This window comes from Cetorhinus maximus, chromosome 4 (assembly GCF_964194155.1).
Source record: "Cetorhinus maximus chromosome 4, sCetMax3.hap1.1, whole genome shotgun sequence".
In the NCBI taxonomy this organism is placed as follows: Eukaryota; Metazoa; Chordata; class Chondrichthyes; order Lamniformes; family Cetorhinidae; genus Cetorhinus; species Cetorhinus maximus.
Window position 1 is genome coordinate 133503962 of NC_135882.1, and position 19842 is coordinate 133523803.

The window sequence follows — 19842 nt, forward strand, 5'->3', positions numbered from 1 at the left end:
GAAGCAGATAGAGTTACTCACATTAATTTCATCCAATGTCCCATCCAGATATCTGCAAACTTGAGCCTTGACCTCGTGAACTTGATTTTCAGTCAAAGCCTCGTAGCTGATGTGTCGACGGTTAGTCTATGTAGGAAACAGGAATATAGTAACAGCAAAAATAACAATTATTTACATAGTACCTTTAAATTAGGAAAACATATGAAGACACTTCACAGGAGCACTATCAAACAAAGTGTGACGTCGAGCCACATAAGGACGTAATACAGAAGATGATCAAAAGCTTGGTTAATGACATAGGTTTTAAGGAGTGTCTTCAGGATGAAATAGAGACAGAGTGTGGCAGGGAGAGGTTTAGGGACAGAATTCCAGAGCACAGGGCTTGGTAGCTGAAATCACAGCTGCCATATTGGCAGAGTGATTAAAATTAAAAAAGCTCAAAAAGCCAGTATTGGAGGAACACAGAAATCTCAGAGGTCAAGGCCCAGAAATGACTGGTCAGAAGAAGCTTGACTCCAGGGAGCGGAGCATTTGGAGAGTACAAGACCATGAACAGAGGGTGTGAAGCCTGGGAGTAGAGCAGTCAGAGAGGGCGAGGCCCAGGAGTGGAGTGGTTGGAATGGGTGAGGCCTGGAGCGGAGCAGTCAGGATGAGCAAGGCTGTGAGTGGAGCAGTCAGAGGGGAGGAGTCTGTGAGTGAAGCCAGGCTGCAGAATGGGCAGAGAGAGTGAGATTGTGAGCAGAATGGTCAGAGGGGCAAGGCTGCAAGTGAAGCGTTGAGAGTGGGAGAGGCTGTGAGCAGAATGGTCAGAGAGTGGTTTGTCAGAGTGGGCGAGGCTGTGAGCGGTCAGTCAGAGTGGATGAAGTTTAATCAGTCAGAGGGGACAAGGCTGTGAGCGGTCAGTCAGAGTGGATGAGGCTGTGAATGGTGAGGGGGGCAAGACTGTATGCAGTCGGATGGATGAGGTTTGAGCAGTCAGAGTGGGCAAGGCTGTGAGCAGTCAGTCAAAATGGACGAGGCTGTGAATGGTCAGAGTGGGCGAGGCTGTGAACAGTCAGTCAGAGTAGGCAAGGTTTAAGCGGTCAGAGTGGACAAGGCTGTGAGTGGTCAGAATGGGTGAGGCTGTGAGAAGGCAGTCAGAGGGGGCGAGGCTGTGTGCAGTCGGTCACTCAGAGAGGGCGAGGCTGAGAGGTCAGTCAGAGTGGTTGAGGCTTGAGCAGTCAAAGTGGGCGAGTCTGTCAGCAGTTAGTCAGAGTGGGCGAAGCTGTGAACAGTCAGTCAGAGTGGGCAAGGTTTAAGCGGTCAGAGTGGACAAGGCTGTGAGCAATCAGAGTGGGTGAGGCTGTGTGCAATCAGTTGGAGTGGACAAGACTTGAGCAGTCAGAGTGGGCGAGGCTGTGAGCCGGCGGTCAGAGGGGGCGAGCCTGTGTGCAGTCGGTCAGAGTGGACGAGGCATGAGCGGTCAGAGTGGGAAAGGCTGTGAACAGTCAGAGTGGGCAAGGCTTGGGCAGTCAGTTGCAGTGGACAAGGCTTGAGCGGTCAGAGTGGGTGAGGCTGTGAGCGGTCTGTCAGAGTGGGTGAGGCTGTGAGCGGTCTGTCAGAGTGGGTGAGGCTGTGAATTGGTGGTCAGAGTGGGTGAGGCTGTGAATTGGTGGTCAGAGTGGGTGAGGCTGTGAATTGGTGGTCAGAGGGGGCGAGGCTGTGAGTTGGTGGTCAGAGGGGGCGAGGCTGTGTGCAGTCAGTCGAATGGACGAAGCTTGAGTGGTCAGAGTGGGTGAGGCTCTGAGCGGTCAGAGTGAGCGAGGCTGTGAGCAGTCAGTCCGAGTGGGCGAGGCTTGAGCAGTCTGTCAAAGCGGACGAGGCTGCGAGCGGTCTGAGCGGGCGAGGCTGTGAGCAGTCAGTCGGAGTGAACGAGGCTTGAGTGGTCATAGTATGTGAGGCTGAGAGGTCAGTCAGAGTGGACAGGGCTGTGAGCAGTCAGTTAGAGTGGACGAGGCAGTGAACAGTCAGACAGGGCAAGGCTGTGAGCAGTCAGAACAGGCAAGCTTCTGAGTGGGTGGTCTGAGCGGGCGAGGCTATGAGCAAGTGGTCAGTGCAGCAAGGCTGTGAGTGGTGAGCGGGCGAGGCTGTGGGCTGGCGGTCAGCGCGGGTGAGGCTGTGAGCAGAGGTCAGAGTGGATGAGGCTGTGAGTGGACGGTCAGAGTGGGCAAGCGTGTTTGCATGCAGTGAGAGCAGGTGAGGGTGTGAGCAGGTAGTCAGAGCAGGCAAGGGTATGAGTGGGCATTCAGAGCAGACGAGGCTATGAGCAGGCAGTCAGAGCGGGTGAGGCTGTGGACGGGTGGTCTGAGTGGGTGAGGATATGAGCAGGCAGTCAGAGAAGGCGAGGCTGAGTGGTCAGAGTAGGCCAGGCTGTATGTGGTTGGGGCGGACGAGGCTGTGAGCAGAGCAGTCAGAGCTGGTGAGGTTGTGCGTAGAGTGGGGGAGGCTGTGAGCGGGCATACAAAGCAAGCGACGCTGTGAATAGAGCAGGTGAGGCTGTGAGCAGAGCAGGTGAGGCTGTGGGCAGACCGGATGAGGCTGTGAGCAAGTGCAGCTGTACAGAGCAGACAAGGCTGTGAGCAGAGCAAGTGAGGCTGTGAGCAGGCGAGGCTGTGAGCAGAGTGGGTGGGGCTGTGAGCAGAGCAGGTGAGGCTGTGAGCAGGCGAGGCTGTGAGCATAGTGGGTGGGGCTGTGAGCAGAGTGGGTGGGGCTGTGAGCGGGCATATAGAGCTGGCAAGGTTGTGAGCAGAGCGGTGGAGGCTGTAAGTGAGTGAGGCTGTGTGCGGGTGTAGAGCGGTCGAGGCTGTGAGCAAAGTGGTCAAGGCTATGAGCAGATGAATTTCTTTCAAATCAAGACTTCAAAAAATGTAAGAAAAATCAAAGTGTGACTTCATTGGAAAGCAAGTAAGTGATTGGTTGTTGAAGATTTCTCTCCAAACTAGCCTGTTAGTTTAAACAAAGAGCTGGGAAATTAAAAATACCTCAATCAGTATATATAAAACAGTAGGTTTTTATTCATTCAAGGGACGTGGCTTCGCTGGCTAGGCCAGCATTTATTGCCAACCCTAATTGCCCTTGAGAAGGTGGTGGTGAGCTGCCTTCTTGAACCGCTGCAGTTCCTTTGGTGTAGATACACCCAAACTGCTGCAAGGGAGGGAGTTCTAGGATTTTGATCCAGTGACAGTGAAGGAATGGTGATATATTTCCAAGTGAGGATGGTGAGTGGCTTGGAGGGGAACTTCCAGGTGGTAGTGTTCCCATGTATCTTGTGCCATTGTCCTTTTAGATGGTAGTGGTCGTGGGTTTAGAAGGTGCTGTCAAAGGAGTCTAAGTAGGTGCATTAATAACAAGTGAAGAGACTCAATAGAACGCATACCTCCGCCATGTTATGTTAACTCAACATTATTACAATTATGCAGCTCTCTCTTGAGGCTTTTCCCTGCCTGATTGATGCTCAGTAACTACGAAGCTGAAAAAAGAAATCTTTTCATTTACAGTTTCCATCTCACTGAGGAGGCTTCAGGTCAATCCACATCCAACAACCTGCTCTGAAAATTCTGCTCACATTTAGATGGCTGAGACAAATTGCATCTTAGCAGTTGAGACAATCCACAACATTCTAAAACAATCAACAACATTCTAAATGAAAAATAAACACACCATGCTGGAAGAAAAAGTAAATTGTCCCTATCTCCCAATGTTAATAGATGGGTCCTTTAAAAAAAAATCCAGGATCTGGATTCGGATCTTCGCCAAAAACTAATCAGTTCTTCCTTGGACCATTCACTATCTGTACCAAGTTTTGTTGAAGTCCGTCCATTAGTTTTTGAGACATACTGTTTACAAACAAACAGACTAACAACAGAGGCAAAGCTGTATAGTTATCCAGCAGTTAGACTAGGATTTTTCTGTAACATTTCCTGGGCAACTATTCAAGTAAGTAAGTCGGAACTGTCAAAGTATCCGACTCTAACTCAAAGTCTCCTGACTCTAACTTAAAGTAGGAGACCTTTGTGGAGGGTCCCTGGGAGCAGAGGAATTGCTCATCAGGAGTTCAAACTTCCTGGGCAATTCCCATGGCGCTCAGTGCATCGGGACTTTTGCAGGGTCCCGAAGCGCATGTTGGGGGGGTTTGTCCAGTCTCGGACGTCCGGAGACCAGAAGATCTGGGCCATTACCTCCTCCCACCTTCAGTGATTTCAAAATCTGAAAACCTAACTAGGTAACTAAAATAAAATAGAGAGGGCAGGGCAGGCGATGTCTTACAGCTGTAGCATGTGGAACTGGTGGACACCAGTGTGATCCACTACAACCACATCTGCTGTAAGCGTTGGAGCTTGAAGAACTTAGGCTCAGAGTTAATGAGTTGGAGTCTGAGCTTTGGGCACTGCGATGCATCATGGAGTGAGAAAGTTACCTGGGCAATTTGCTCCAGGAGGCTGTCAAACCCTTTAGGTTAAAAATTTTTGATTTTTGCCTGAGTTCGACAATGAACGAGCCAGGTATGGGGATCCAAAAGGTAGCATTGGAGGACCCTCAGCCCTTGCACTTGTCCGACAGTTATGAGGTTCTTGTGGAAGAGAACAGGAACTGTAGAGAAGGTGAGCAAACTGATCATGGTACAGGGGTCATTCAAGTCGGGGGAGTGAAAATGAATGCAGTAGCTTTTAAATAATTTTTTCAAGAATGTGAGCCCATACCTAAATGCCCTTGAGAAGGTGGCGGTGAGCCATCTTCTTGAACCACCACAGTCCATCTGGTATAGGCACACCCACGGTGCTATTAGGAAGGAAATTCCAGTTTTTAGCCCAGCAACAGTAAAGGAATGATGATATAGTTCCAAGTCAGGATGGTGTGTGGCTTGGAAGAGAGCGTGCAGGTGGTAGTGTTCCCAGGCATCTGCTGCCCTTGTCCTTCCAAGTGGTAAAGGTCATCGGTTTGGAACATGCTGTTGAAGGAAGCTTGGCAAGTTGCTACAGTGCATCTTGTAGATGGTACACACTGCTGCCACTGTACGCCAGTGTTGGAGACAATGAATATTTTTTAAGGTTGTAGATGGGATGTTGATCAAGCGGGCTGCTTTGTCTTGGATGGTATTGAGCTTCTTGAGTGTTGTTGGAGCTACACTCATCCAGGCAAGCGGAGAGTATTCCACCACACTCTCGACTTGTGCATTGTATATAAATGGCGGACAGGCTTTGGGAAATCAGGAGGTGAGTTATTTCCTGCAGAATTCCCAGCTTTTGAACTGTTCTTGCTGTGACAGTATTTATATGGCTGGTCCAGTTAAGCTTCTTTTCCAAGGTAACCTCCAGGATGCTGATGGTGGTGTATTCAGTGATGCTAACACTGCAGAACATCAAGGGCAAATGGTTAGATTCTCTCTTGTTGGAGATGGTCGTTGCCTAGCACTTGTCTTGCCACTTATCAGCCCAAGCCTGAATGTTGTCCAAATTTCCTGTATGCAGGTATGGACGATCAGATTTTGTGAAATTGCAAATGGTACTGAACACTGCAATAAACAGTAAACCTCCCCGCTTCTGACCTTTATGATGGAAGGAAGTTCATTGATGAAGCAGCTAAAGATGTCTGGCCTAGGATACTACCCTGATGAACTCTTGCAGTGATGTCCTGGAACTGAGATGATTGACCTCCAACAACCGCAACTATCTTCCTTTGTGCTAAGCATGATTCTAATAAGTGGTGGCTTTTCCCCCGATTCCCATTGACATCAATTTTGCTAGGGTTCCTTATTGCCAAATTCAGTCAAATGCTGTCTTAATGTCAAGGGCAGTCACTCTCACCTCACCTCTGGAATTCAGTTCTTTTGTCCATATTTGGATAAAGGCTGTAATGAGGTCAGAAGCTGAATGGCAGAGCCCAAACTGAGTATTGGTGAGCAGGTTATTGCTGAGCAACAGTCACTTGATAGAATTGTCAGTGACACCTTCCATCACTTTGCTGATGATGAGAGTAGGCTGATGGGCTGATTTTTGTCCTGATTGGATTTGTCGTGCTTTTTATGGACAGGACATCCTGAAACACTTTCCACTTTGTTGGGTAGTTGCCAGTGTTGTAGCTGTACTTGAATTGCTTGGTTAGGGGATGCGGCTAATTCTGGAGCTTTCAGTCCTACAGCTGGGTTGCTGTCAGGGCCCATAGATTTTACTGTATTCTGTGCACTCAGACATTTCTTTATCACTTGTATTGAATTGAATTGGCTGAATACTGGCATCTGTGCTGATGAGACTTCAGGAGGAGGCCAAGGTGGTTCATCCATTTAGCCCTTTGGTTAAAGATGGTTGCAAATGCCTCAGCCTTGTCTTTTGCAATGACCTGCTGGGCTCCCCTCATCATTGAGGGTGGGGATGTTCATTCAGCCGTATCTGCCTGTTACTGTCCACCATCAACCACAACTGGATGTAGGAGGAAGAGACTAAATCTGATCTGCTTGTAGAATCACTTAGCTTTTTCTGTTGCATGCTACTTCTCCTAATTGTTATGCATATAGTCCTCTGTTCATTTGCAGGGGGTGTCTACTTACATACCAGGACCGGCAGAAAGCTGTTCAGCATTGTCCACCTAAGAGCTAAGACAAAAGTGCGCCAAGTCCTCATCAGAGAGTTGCTCAATGCCAATGATGCTGCACTAGTAATCCATACTGAAGAACACCAAAGGACAAACTCTCTGTAAAGAGTTTGGTTTAACTATTACCATCAAGAAGATAAATGTCATGGTCCAGCTTTGGTGACCTTGTCCTGCCAGGAGATGCTGAGGATGCATCTGAGACAGTGAAGGTGGAAACTGTTCAGTCATTACTACTGCCTAGCATATGTTATTCAGGGCCTGGATTTTTCCTATGGCGGGTGGGCTGGGCGGGACCAGACAGGGGCGGGTGCGGAGCCGATCGCCGCCCGCAATCAGCTGCGCACCGCCATTTTATACAGGCGGGCCAATTGAGGCCCACCCAGTGTAAAGTGCTCAGTGCTACCTGTGTGGGCGGGGGAGGAGGGAGAGTTGGGGCCTGCGCTCTTTCCACATGTATGCGAAAGAGCGCAGCAATCTCCCAGAGGCACGGAGCTGCCTCAGAGAGATTGAATGGTTATGAGAATTAATAAAGAATAGATTAAAAAATTTATTCAAACATGTCCCAACTCATGTGACACAGTCATATGGTGGGAAAATTTATATACTTATTTTATATAAGCTTCGGAAAACCTCATCCCGTCCATTGAAGAGGTTTCCTGAAAAACGTGAAGGCCGCTTGGGATTTTCGCCTGCCCACCAACCTTAAGGTTGGACAGGCAGTGTTCTGAACTACTTTAATAACTTCCTTAATGGCCTTAATAGGCCATTGACATTTCAGTGGGCACGCGCCGGAACGAAATATCGAGATGACGCGCGATGACATTGGGACGCATGCCCGACGTCATCGCGTGCCATTTTACGCATCAGCGTGTCGGGCCCGTCCCCGCACGTCAACCAGAAGATTCAGCCCCAAGTCTCACTACTGTAGAGTGCACTGAGGATGCAGGCTTGCATAGGAGCACCACCATATCCAGAGAGAATTACAGGAAAATATCACTCTATATCCAGAGAGAATTACTAGGCTACATCATGCAAAATCCAGAGAGAATTTCAGGAATATATCATTTTTACAAGAAAATGATTACAAGAAAGAATAACAGGAATATATCAGCATACATCCAGAAAGAATTACTGGGTCATATCACTCGAAATCTAGAGATAATTACAGGAATAAATCACCAGATATCTAGAGAGGATTACAGAAATCTATCACTGAATATTCTGAGATTTAAAGGCACATATCCCTGACAATCTTGAGAAATTTATTGGAATATAGTAGCTGAATTAATTGGAGATTTACTAGAATATGGTCATTGAATACCCTGAGATTTACTGGAAGTTCTAGATACAATTATTGGAATTATTCACTGGATAATCTGATAGATTTACTGGAATATAATCAATATATTTTGAGGGAAGTAGTTGAATATAATCACTAGATGTCTGAAGGATTTACTGAAACGTACAATTGAACACCCTAACAGAATGATTGTAATATATCACTCGATATCCAGAATTACTAAACTATAATCACTGGATATCCTGAGGGATTAACAGGAATACAGTCATTGTGTAATTTGACAAATTTACTGGAATATAATCGTATGATATTCTGAAAGACTAACTGGTATATATCACTGAATATCCTTATGTAACACATAAATGTTTGAAAATAACATTGATGGAGAGGGACATCACACTGCTAAAAACGTCTGTGGCTTAGTGAGCTGCGACTAGCAGAATAAAATAAACTCACCATAAATACTTTACAGACAGACATTTTCATTTTTTAATGACAAAAATGATTTTAAAAAATTCTCAAACAATCACACACTAACTTTCTTTAGTATCACTTGTGCAATCAGAAGATAATGCAAACATTTGAAGAAGGAAATGTGAAACATCTCACCAGTATGTTGTGCATAGCCAGCTCATCCTGCAGTAGCTGGATCTCTTTCTGAAGATTCAGAACCAATTTCTAGAAAGAGAAGCATAATTTATGGATAGAATGCTGATATTCTTGCCACTGAAGTTTATCCCTATAACACATTACCTTGCATCATCAATTAGTTTGCCTCAATTAACAGCACATGCACTTCCCACATGAAGGCCCCAATGTTTACAGGAAGGCCGGGAGACCATAGGAGGGTGATTTTGTGAGGTAAGGAGGGGGTGTGGGATGGGATGAAAGCTGGAAAACCTGGGAATATGGAGGTCCAGTCAAATTTAATGGGAGGGCCTCATTATGTTCTTTCATTTTGTTTTTCACCTGGTAGCTGGCCAACTTGACAGACTGCTAGGCAGGAAAACCAGCGCTAGAAGGCTGGTATTGGGAAAGATTACAGTGCAAGGGAGGGGACATGGGGGTTGGGGGTAAGTGGCTGGAGGGGTGGTCAAGATGGAGGAAGGGACAGAATGGGGTGGGGTCACAAGATCACATGGCAGGGGAGGATGTTGGTCAATCACAGCAGCAAGAAAGGCATCTTCAGCTTGATGGTGAGGTAGCAGGAAAGCATTCTTACTCCTCCTGCTTTAAAAAAGCACTTCACTGTTTCAAGGCAGGAGCAGCGAGATCATTTTGCTGCCAGGTTTCCTGAACCCTAGGAAACCCGGCTAGAAACCTTTAAATTTAAATCAAGCTCCCAATTCCATTCTGGGAAACTGATTTATATATTGCAACCATCCTGCCTCTCATAAGCAGGACACATGGATGTCATGCAACCTGCTACCATATAAATGAAACATAGAAAATAGGAGCAGGAGTAGGCCATTCGGCCCCTCGAGCCTGCTCCGCCATTCATTATGATCATGGTTGATCATCCAACTCAATAGCATGCTCCCACTGGCATGGAGACATGCATGTGCGCAGCTGGTTGGGGTTATACTTTGTGACTTAAAATACCCCCACCAATCAAGGGAGAGGTTAATATCATCCCATAAGACCGTAAGACATGGGGGCAGAAGTAGGCCATTCGGCCCATCGAGTCTACTCCGACATTCAATGAGATCATGGCTGATCTGATAAACCTCAACTCCATTTTCCTGCCTTTTCCCCATAACGCTTGATTCCCTTACCGATTAAAAATCTGTCTGTCTCAGCCTTGAATATACTTACCTTCTTCTGCGGTAAAGAATTCCACAGATTGACTACCCTCAGAGAAGAAATTCCTCCTCATCTCTGTTTTAAGTGGGCGACCCTTTATTCTGAGATTATGGCATCTGGCCCTAGACTCTCCCACAAGGGAAGACAGCCTTTCAGCATCTATCCTGTCAAGCCCCCTCTTTCGTCTAAACTCCAATGAATACAGGCCCAACCGACTCAACCTCTCCTCAGAAGAAAATCCCCCCCATCCCCGGGATCAATCTAGTGAAACTTCTCTGGACTGCCTCCAATGCCAGTATATCGTTCCTCAGATAAGGGGACCAAAACTGTTCACAGTATTCTAGGTGTGGTCTAACTAGTGCCTTGTATAGTTTTAGCAAGACTTCCTTATTTGTAATCAGAAAATGCTGGGAAAACTCAGCAGGTCCAGCAGCATTTGTGGAGAGAAAAACAGAGTTAACGTTTCGAGTCTGTATGACCCTTCTTCAGAGCCATACGGATGCGAAACGTCAACTCTGTTTCTCTCTCCACAGATGCTGCCAGACCTGCTGAGTTTTTTCAGCATTTTCTGTTTTTATTTCAGATTTCCAGCATCTGCAGTATTTTGCTTTTATTGCCCTATTTTTATACTCTATTCCCTTTGAATTAAAGGCCAGCATTCCATTTGTCTTACCTATTATCTGCTGAACTTGTATGCTAGCTTTTTGGGATTCATGCATGAGGACCCCCAAATCCCTCTGTGCTGCAGCTTTCTTCAGTCTTTCTCCATTTAAGTAACATTCAGCTCCTCTATTCTTCCTGCCAAAGTGCATAACCTCACACTTTCCCACATTATATTCCATCTGCTACATTTTTCCCAACTCACTTAACCTGTCTATATCCCTCTGTAGATTCTTTGTGTCATCCTCACTACTTGCCTTCCCACCTATTTTTGTGTCATCCACAAACTTGGCAATGGTGCATTAATTTCCTTCATCCAAGTCATTAATATATATTGTAAATAATTGTGGCCCCAGCACTGATCCCTGTGGCAATCAACTAGTTACAGGTTGCCATCCTTAAAATGCCCCCCGTATCCCAACTCTATGTCTTCTATTGGTTAGCCAGTTCTCTATCCATGCTAATGTACTACCCCCAACACCATGGGCTCTCATCGTATTAAGTAGCCTCCAAAGGACTGGATTTTTTTGCTACTGCTTCAGGACATTTCTGACTTGGCAGACTCGCCTCGGTTTAAGGTGGGTCGGGAGAAGCAGATCGTAGGCGGCCATAAATGTGGGCGAGTGCCAAGGCAGGCTGGTTAGAAGGCTTGTCTTGGTTCTCTGAGACTTCATCCCAGTTGTATAAGAAGTGGTTAGGCCTTCTAGCCCTCACCCTCACAAACTTTCACCAACCCCAGCCCCCCCCACCTACTGCCTATGCCACCTCCATGCCATTTCCATGGTCTCCACATCACCTCCCATGCCCCTAGGGTGCTCCATGTCCACTCATCCAGTATGCACTATGTGAAGAACCCAAAAGCCATATAATAATAGCAAGTTGAAATAATGAGGGCAAAAAACATCCGGCCAGGATTTTTTTGGATGGAGGGGTTTCTGCCATGTCACCCGAAGAGTTGATGGGGAAGCACATTCCCACCGATCACAGCTGTCCTGTTCCGAGGAGTGTTAATCGGCTAGAGATGGGACTTCCAGCCCTCTCTCAGGTGGAAGTCCCATCTCAGAGAGCTGCCAGCCAATTAGATTGGCCCTGTCAGTATCAGTGGCCATGACTGGGACTACAAGCAGGCCCCTGATTCGAAGTCCTGAAGTCCCCAGGTAAGTGTGGGGTTGTGTCACGGTGCAGAGGGGAGAGGGCATCCACGGAGAGCAGACCTTGGTGGGGTGCCTGATGCTGAGGGTGGCCCTTGAGTGAGGGACCCTTAAGGGAGATACCCCCACCCCAACTTCCCCCATCCATGCCTCCCCGAAGTCCAAGCAGGGTGATCTGCTGGGCTTCCCACCTGAACTCCTCCCAACAGCTTCAAAGCTGAGGTCAGGTGGGAAGCAGCCCTTAGGTGGCTAATAATTGGCCACATAAGGGCCTTAATTGGGACAAGGGCTGGCAGGCCACCCTAGGCCTAACCCGCCCTACATAAAATTGCAGACAGGTCTGGGGTAGGCAGGAGGGTGGCGGGAAAACCACTCAGGGAATTTTACGGCTCGCCCCCACCTGCAAACCTGATGACAAGGACCGTAAAATTTTGCCCATCCATTCATAAACCTGCTTTTAAAAAAGCTTCTGTTCCTACAACACTACAAATGTGCTAATTAGACATGGGCATTAGAGTTAAAAAAACAAAATACTGGGAATGCTGGAAATCTGAAATCCAAACAAAAAAGTGCTGAAAATACCCAATAGGTCAGGCAGCATCTGTGGAAAGAAACAGAGTTAACATTTCTTGTTGATAACCTTACATCAGAACAGGGTTCTGAACGGTCATCGACCTTAAATGTTAATTCTGTTTATCTCCACTGTTGCTGCCTGACCTGCTAAGTATTTCCAGCATGATTTATTTTTCTACATTCGGCCATTATAGTATCAGTAACAGAAGTTATATCTACTTCACACCTCGTAATCTTGTCCAAACAAACCTATAGGGCAGAATTTTCTGCTCGTCGGGCGGGCACGTGACCAACCCGAATGAGCGTAAAATGATGCGCGATATTTCGGTCTGCAGTCGCACACGGGAGTCAGCAGTGCGCCCACTGACTATTAACAGGCCTATTAAGGCCATTAAAAATCTAATTGAATTAAATTTTTCAAGTGGTCTTTGGATTTTTTGCGAAGCCTCATCCACAGGCAGGATGAGGTTTCGATCCGTCATTTAAAAAAAAAATTTTAAACTTTCAAACTAATTTCTAACATGTCCCTACTCAAGTGACAGAGTCACAGAGGGGACATGTTTTTAACATTTTTAAATTCTTTCTTTCTTATTTTTCAAAATCATATCTCCCTGAGGCAGCTCTGTGCCCCAGGGAGATTTTGCTGCATGCACCCACACGCATGCGCGAAGTTCCCCAATCGCCCACCTCCCCTCCACCCCCCCCTGCAGCCACACAGGCAGCGCTGAGCGCTGCAGCGCGTGTTTCACACTAGGTGGGCCTTAACTGGCCTGCCAATGTGAAATTGTGGTCAGGCCCCAATCGCGGGCAGTGGTCAGCTTCCTGACCGCTTCCGCTTGCCCCTGCCGAGGGAAAAATCCTGGCCATAGACATTGACAAAAGAGATCACAGAATGACTAACTAATTTTAACTTCTTAACGATGTTAATCAAGCAAATTAAATCCTCCATTTCAGTTTGTCCTACAGCTGAGCGAATGCATTTGAGAGTCTTGGAGCTCAGCCAAGCATTCATAATGAGCCTAAGCGGAGAACCAGATGCCATCTGTTTCTGCTAATACAGTTCTGGAGGGGTTCATTATGAATGCTTAGCCCAACTCCACGAAAATTGCCAGGGGTTAAGAGATGCCAACCCAAGCAATGGAGCTGGCTAGGTCGGGTAACGCAGGGTGTGTTCTTCCTACCCGGACCCCTATTCCGCACTAGCAAAAATTACTCACACCAGGAATGGGAATCTCCAAATTGGGAACGTCTATCATTTTTAAATGGCTTGTGAAAATTTGGGCCCAAGAGTCTCAGTTGATAGGGTAAGATGCCATCCTGCCCACTGAGGGATTACTGCATTATCAGAGGTATCATCCTTCATAGGAGATAGAAAATCAAGATCCCGTCACACCCACTCTGGATTAGTGAAGGTTGCAGACCTATTAGCAGGATTGATAAAACAGCAGAGTTCTCCTTTCTCAAACAGTGTCAGACATAAACATTAGCTGGTCATTCATCTAATTGCTAAATGAGGTCTGTGAAAAATGATTTGCCTATTTAACAATAGCCGTTACACCTCAAGAATAAGCTATGTGATGTACTTGGAAACTTCTGAGAAATGCAAAAACATGCTAAAGAAGTACAAACTATTTTATTCTGTCAAGCAAATCAGGACTCTATTACTAGAAAGCTACTTTGATAACCTGTTTTCAGAGTGAATGGGTGATATGTGAGTGCTTATTTGAATGGGAAAAAGCTTCAAAATAAAATGAATAAGTTCTACACTCACCTTTCGGTCGCTGTGCACATTAGGGGCTGGCTCAGCTGGTATGCATATCATTCTTGATGCAAATCGGAGTGTGGACAGCTGAAACAAGAGAAAAAAATGTTGTGATCAGGTAGAGGAGTTTATTTCCTTTCATTTCCTCCCTTCTTGAAGGTGCTGCCTCAGTTTCACAGCCCTCCCGTGGTAGTTTACTCAAGTCACCTTTATTAACTAGCAAGCTCAATGAGTAAGTATCAGTGGGCTGTTGGACCACAAGGACTCTACAGCCAAGTCTGATCCTACACTCATTAGCTTACTCTCATTCTAGAACCGAAACAGTGTTAGAAGCAGATCCCTTACTGATTTTCTTTCTCCGTCTTACCCAAGGGTACTGAGGCTGCTTTTTAACTGCCCCTACTCAACACAGACCAGAGGTCATACATGACACTTTATCAATCTGTACTTTTCAGTTCCACACTAGGCAGTGATTTTACCAAATGAGCTAGTATTGAAGCAACATTTTTTCTGTATTACTTGTGCTCAATAGGAAACTTGTCAAATACTGTATGATATGGGTGTCACTGGCAAGGCCAGCGTTTATTCTCTAGTTTCCCAGAGAAGATGTTGATGGGCCTTCTTGAACTACTAGTGGAAATCTGCTACAATTGAGTGGTTTTCTAGGCTAACTCAGAGGGCAGTTGAGAATTGACTACTTTGGTGTGCGACTGAAGTCACAAATAGGCCAAACAAGGCGAGAACAGCAAGTTTCCTTCCCTACAGGACATTCATGAACCAACTGGATTGTTATGAGAATATGACAGCTTTATGACCAATTTTACTGGTACCAGTTTCTTTTATTTCCATTAAACAAAAAATCTTGAACTCAAATTCTCAAACTGACTTGATGGGACTTAATTCATCAGTTTGACATCACAAATGCTTACTTCTTTTATTTTACCTGCTGCCCCTCTCCCAAAGGTATTGAGATGCTTGCTGAATTGCAATTCCATAGACATCAGTTGCCTATTAATACCTATCCCCATGTGAATACTCCTAATGTGTGACCTCAGACAGTGGATGTATGCAGGCTGTTTAAGGTCACTGCTCTCCCCTAACCAGAAATGTTTTCTGAGTGCACAACATTAACAATCACCACCAGTTACAGAGATTTAGTCCCTAGATTGTCAACTCTACTGGTTTTTTAGAAATGTTAAAAAGACATGAGGCCACAAACATACCAACATGGACAGAAACACACACAAGGTCAAATGCTTGCAAGCACATGAAAAGAAATACACATGTATATAGTTGTAGGCATACAAACAATATCAAACAAATCATCCATCACAAACAAAGTAAGTAAGGACCTCCGGAAATGCAGTTGGATAAAAGCAGAAAGTTGCATGCGGCTTATTGACCAAGAAGGACCAAGATTTGATCCCATCTCTATTGGACAGCAATAACTGACTTTTGACTTCCAAAAGGTGTTTGATATAGTGCTGCACAACAGACTTGTGTGCAAAGTTGTAGCTCATGGAATAAAAGGGACACCAGCAACAAGGATACGGAATTGGCTAAGTAAATTGGGTGCCCTTGTACATGAATCACTAAAACTTAGCATGCAGGTGCAGCAAACAATTAGGAAGGCAAATGGTATGTTGGTCTTCATCACAAGGGGATTTGAGTATAGGAGTAAAGGTGCCTTGCTGCAATTGTATAGAGCCTTGGTGAGATCACACCTGGAGTATTGTGTACAGTTTTGGTCTCCTTATCTTACTTGCCATAGAGGGAGTACAACAGAGGTTCACCAGACTAATCCCTGGGATGTGGGATTGTCTTATGAGGAGACATTGAGGAAACTGTGCCTGTATTCTCTAGAGTTTTGAAGGATGAGAGGTGATCTCATTGAAACTTTAAAAATTCCTACAGGGTGTGACAGAGTAGATGTAGATAGGATGTGTCCACTGGCTGGTGAGTCCAGAAGCAGGGGAATAAGGACAGACCACTTAAGACTGAGATGAGGAGGAATTTCTTCACTTAGAGGGTGGTGAATCTTTGGAATTCTTTACCACAGAGGGCTGTGAAAACTCAATCATTCAAGACTGAAATCGATAGATTGCTGGATACGAATGACATCAAGGGTATGAAGATAGCACGGGAAAATGGGATTGAGATATATGATCAGCCTTGATCTAATTGAATGGTGGAGCAGGCTCGATGGGTCAAATGGTCCTACTCCTGCTCCTACGTTCCTACGTAAAGAGTATTATTAATGGATGTTTTTCATGCTGAAGGAAGGTTTGTAGTGGAGTTTCCCAGGGATCAGTGTTGAGACCCTTGCTTTCCCTGGTATATATTGATGACCAAGACCTTGGTGTGCTGAGCACAATTTCGAAGTTTGCGGATGACACAAAGCTTGGAAACATTGTGAACTATGAGAAGGATAGTGCAGAACTTCAAAAAGAAATAGACAAGTAGTGGACAGGTGGCAGATGAAGTTCAATGCAGAGAAATGTGAAGAGATTCATTGGGTTGGAATAAAATGGACAGACAATACAAAATAAAGGGTACAACTCTAAAGGGGGTGCAGGAGCAGAGGGACCTAGGTTTTTATGTGTATAAGTCATTGATGTTGTCAGAACAGGTTAAGAGAATGTTAATGAAGAATAAGTATTCTGGGCTTTATTAATAGGAGCATAGAGTACAAGAGCAACAAGGTTATGCTGAACTTATAAAAGTCACTAGTTATAAAAATCACTGTTAGAGACATTGAAAGGCAAGTGCTCAACCAGTGAACTAAAGACTGGAAGTGCTGGAAAACCACCTCATGTCATCAACAAAGAACTGAAAGGAATTTGGAAGACATCAATCAAAATCAACCCATCGAATCCTATACTTTGGAATTGGTGCCATTGAACTGTTTTCTCCCACCCTTAAAATCCATGGCCACAATTTTTCGCTAGGTGTGCAGGTGTGCGCCTGACATGCTCAAGTGTAAAATGACATGCAATGATGTTGGGCGAGCATCTCGACATCAACACGCATTGGCATGATATTTAGGTCGGTGGCAGCGCGCGGGAGTCGGCAGCATGCCTGCTGACAATTCAGCAGCCTATTAAGGCCCTTAATCAACTAATTGATTGGAATTTTTCACTGCCCGTCCAACCATTCGGTTGGTGGACGGGCGAAAAGGCCAAGTGGCCTTTGCATTTTTGGTGAAATCTCATCCACGGGATGGATGAGATTTTGACCAGTGATTCAAAAAAAAACTTTTTACACTCATATTTAAAATGTCCTTGCTCATGTGACAGAGTCACATGAGGGGACAAGTTTTCATTATTTTAAAAACCTTCATTTTTATTGATAAAAATCTTTAGCTCCCTGAGACAGCTCTGTGCCTCAGGGAGCTTTCACTGCGCGTACCCGCACACATGCGCCAACTTCAGCGCTTGCACTCCTCCTGCCCCCACCCTGGCAGTGCTGAGCACTTTTCACACCGCTGGTCATTAATTGGTCCAATCGCGGGTGGCGGTCGGTTTCTCGGCCGCTCCCGGGCCACCCGCCGTGTCTACCCGATGAGGGCAAAATTCTGCCCCATGTTTTTGTGTGTCTTATGTGCCTTGTATGTGTGTGTATAGGAATTTAAGAAGGGGTAGAGTTTAGGTTACAGAGTTAGAAATTAGCAGGTTATATTCCTTCCATGTGCCACTGGTTAAAGACAATTGGTTCAATAAACAGTTTCCTGGTGCTCGTAATCTGTTAAATTAAACAATTAGGTGGGTTGATCAAGCTTTTTCACATTTGTCGCGGCTTGGTGAGCAGTAGGGCTTGATATTGCAGCACACTGTCCCACGTGAGTCGTGACAGTACTCCTTTACAAGATTTTAATTAACTTGTACAAAGCACAGGCAGATAAGAATTCTATAAGACATCTAGACATCAATTAAACATTTGGGTTACTAAGCCTAAATGTTAATCATTAGTGCTAGACATCACACTCTCTTATCTCGAATAAGCAAACACCAAAACTAAAAATAGACATTGAAACTACTGGGAAGTTACAAAATTTAATGAGACAATAGGAAAGGCTACAATGAGAGAGAATGTCCTACACATAATTAATACAACAGATAATCAACCACCACACAAACCAATCAGAAACTGATCATGCACCACTTGAGCCATCAGAATCCAGAAACAGGAGAAGTCATGCACCTGGGTCGTAGTTCTGAAAGAGCTAAAGAGCACCAGCTTTGAGCTATCACACATGCTGAATTTGAAGGGTGAGCTAAAGACTGCTTTCCAGCTGGGAGTAAAGATCACAACGCTTGACAGGCACGGAGAGAGAGAGAGAGGGAAAGCCCTGTGTTGCCTCGTGTGCTAGACTGAATCAGGAAGCAAGAACTGCGTTAAGCCAGTAAAGTCACTGCCTATCTTTGTTAAATATCACTTTAGTTGCTTAATAAATGTTTCCTGAGTTACATCACTAGATTGTCTCCTATTGCCTGAATGGTCAAAGTCTCAAATGAACAAATTAATATTGAGTAAATGGATATGGAAGTTAAATACCCCCAAAAATTTACACAAGGGTAGCTAAACATTGGCCTTGCTAACCCAGATTCCGCAAATAAATAAAGGAAACACTTATTTAAGTCCCTCAGTACCCTCAGGGACAGATTCCATGTCTCCGTATGATCCTTACCGTTTCCTCGATTTGAGCAGCCTCTCCGTAAATATTTGCCACTAAGATGGTGTTGCAGGTCCCACCTAAAGAGAGTTGACAGCAAGGTGTCTGCTTTAAACACTGCACTTTAAAACTGAAAAGGGAATTTGTGAAGTTGATCAGCAGATTATGCCAAAATGTTTACACACTAAGGACAGAATTTGATCTGCAATCCTGCCTCTGCCAATTGTGACCTCGCTCTCCGGTTGCATTTTTGAGGCATCTGGCAACTAACTAGTTGTCGTTCGCCCTCCTGTCCCGGTGAAGTATGTCTGTCCATCCCCAGGAGCTGCCAGCCAGCTGGAGGGCCAGCAGCTCAGCACGTCACTGGAGGTGGTAGCCACATCTGGGACTACACCTGCAAGAGATGATGCTATGGAAGAAGGCTGCCCTCCCAATCAGGTAAATGGAGTCTGGGATCATTGGGGCCAGTCAGGCAGGAGGAGGAGGAGTTGCTGCGAGGGTGGCCAATGCTGCTGTGGGCCACAAAATCCCCAAGTAGGAGGGCCTCAACTCCTGACCCACTCTATCCCCCCACCACCAAACTCTCAGGGAGGCCACCAGGGTTCACCAGGCAGTCTCTCAACAAGGTGGAGGGCCCACATGCCACTGGTAAAATGCCAGCGGCAGTGGGAAGAGGCCATTAATTGGCCAGTTAACTTGCTCAATTGGCTTCTGCGCGGGGGGACCGTCCTCCACTTATCCTGCTGCTGGTAAAATGGTATGGAGGTGGTAAGGTGATGGGCACTCCCCCACCCTGCCTTCTCTCGTCATTTTAAGGGTCCCACCTCCTCCCAGCGCTTCCCCGGAGAGTTGGTAAAATCCAGCCCTACGTGTGCAAATTAATCATTAGGCAATCAGGAGTAAAAGAGGAAACTTACTTTCACTTAAAGGGTGATAAAAACTCACCAGAAAAAACTATGGAAATGAATGGTATAAATGGGTTAGGTTTTGAAAAGAGAAGTGATAGAGGGGTACAGTAAGATGACTTGTTCTGTTAAGAAGGAATGACTGGTGCCTAATGGTCTTTTCCTATCTGTAATATTTTTTAATTGTTTATTCACTGTGCTGGTGAATGCTATTTCTGTTACCTTATGTTAACAGGAGAGAATTACTATCATGATATTAAAATCATGTGCACTTTTATGTTAATACATGTACCTTGTAATTATACATAGTGAGTAGGGAAATTCTTTCCCCACAAATGGGACAACATTAATTTGTTTGTGACATGTATTTCTGCTATCTAGTTCATATG

At 45.5% G+C, this 19842-nt stretch overlaps 1 protein-coding gene across 4 annotated transcripts in view; it reads right to left on the minus strand.

The window, feature by feature from the left end:
* Positions 1–19842, minus strand: part of kif9 (kinesin family member 9) — a 176104-nt gene that overhangs the window by 81135 nt on the left and 75127 nt on the right. For 3 of the 4 annotated variants that reach the window (XM_078540861.1, XM_078540859.1, XM_078540863.1), the window contains 4 exons: positions 18564–18628; positions 13886–13963; positions 8537–8605; positions 22–126 (listed from right to left, as the gene is read on the minus strand). In XM_078540861.1, the coding sequence (XP_078396987.1) occupies positions 22–126; positions 8537–8605; positions 13886–13963; positions 18564–18628 (317 nt within the window). The remainder of the gene's footprint in view (positions 1–21; positions 127–8536; positions 8606–13885; positions 13964–18563; positions 18629–19842) is intronic. The other variant, XM_078540862.1, reaches the window with a different exon arrangement.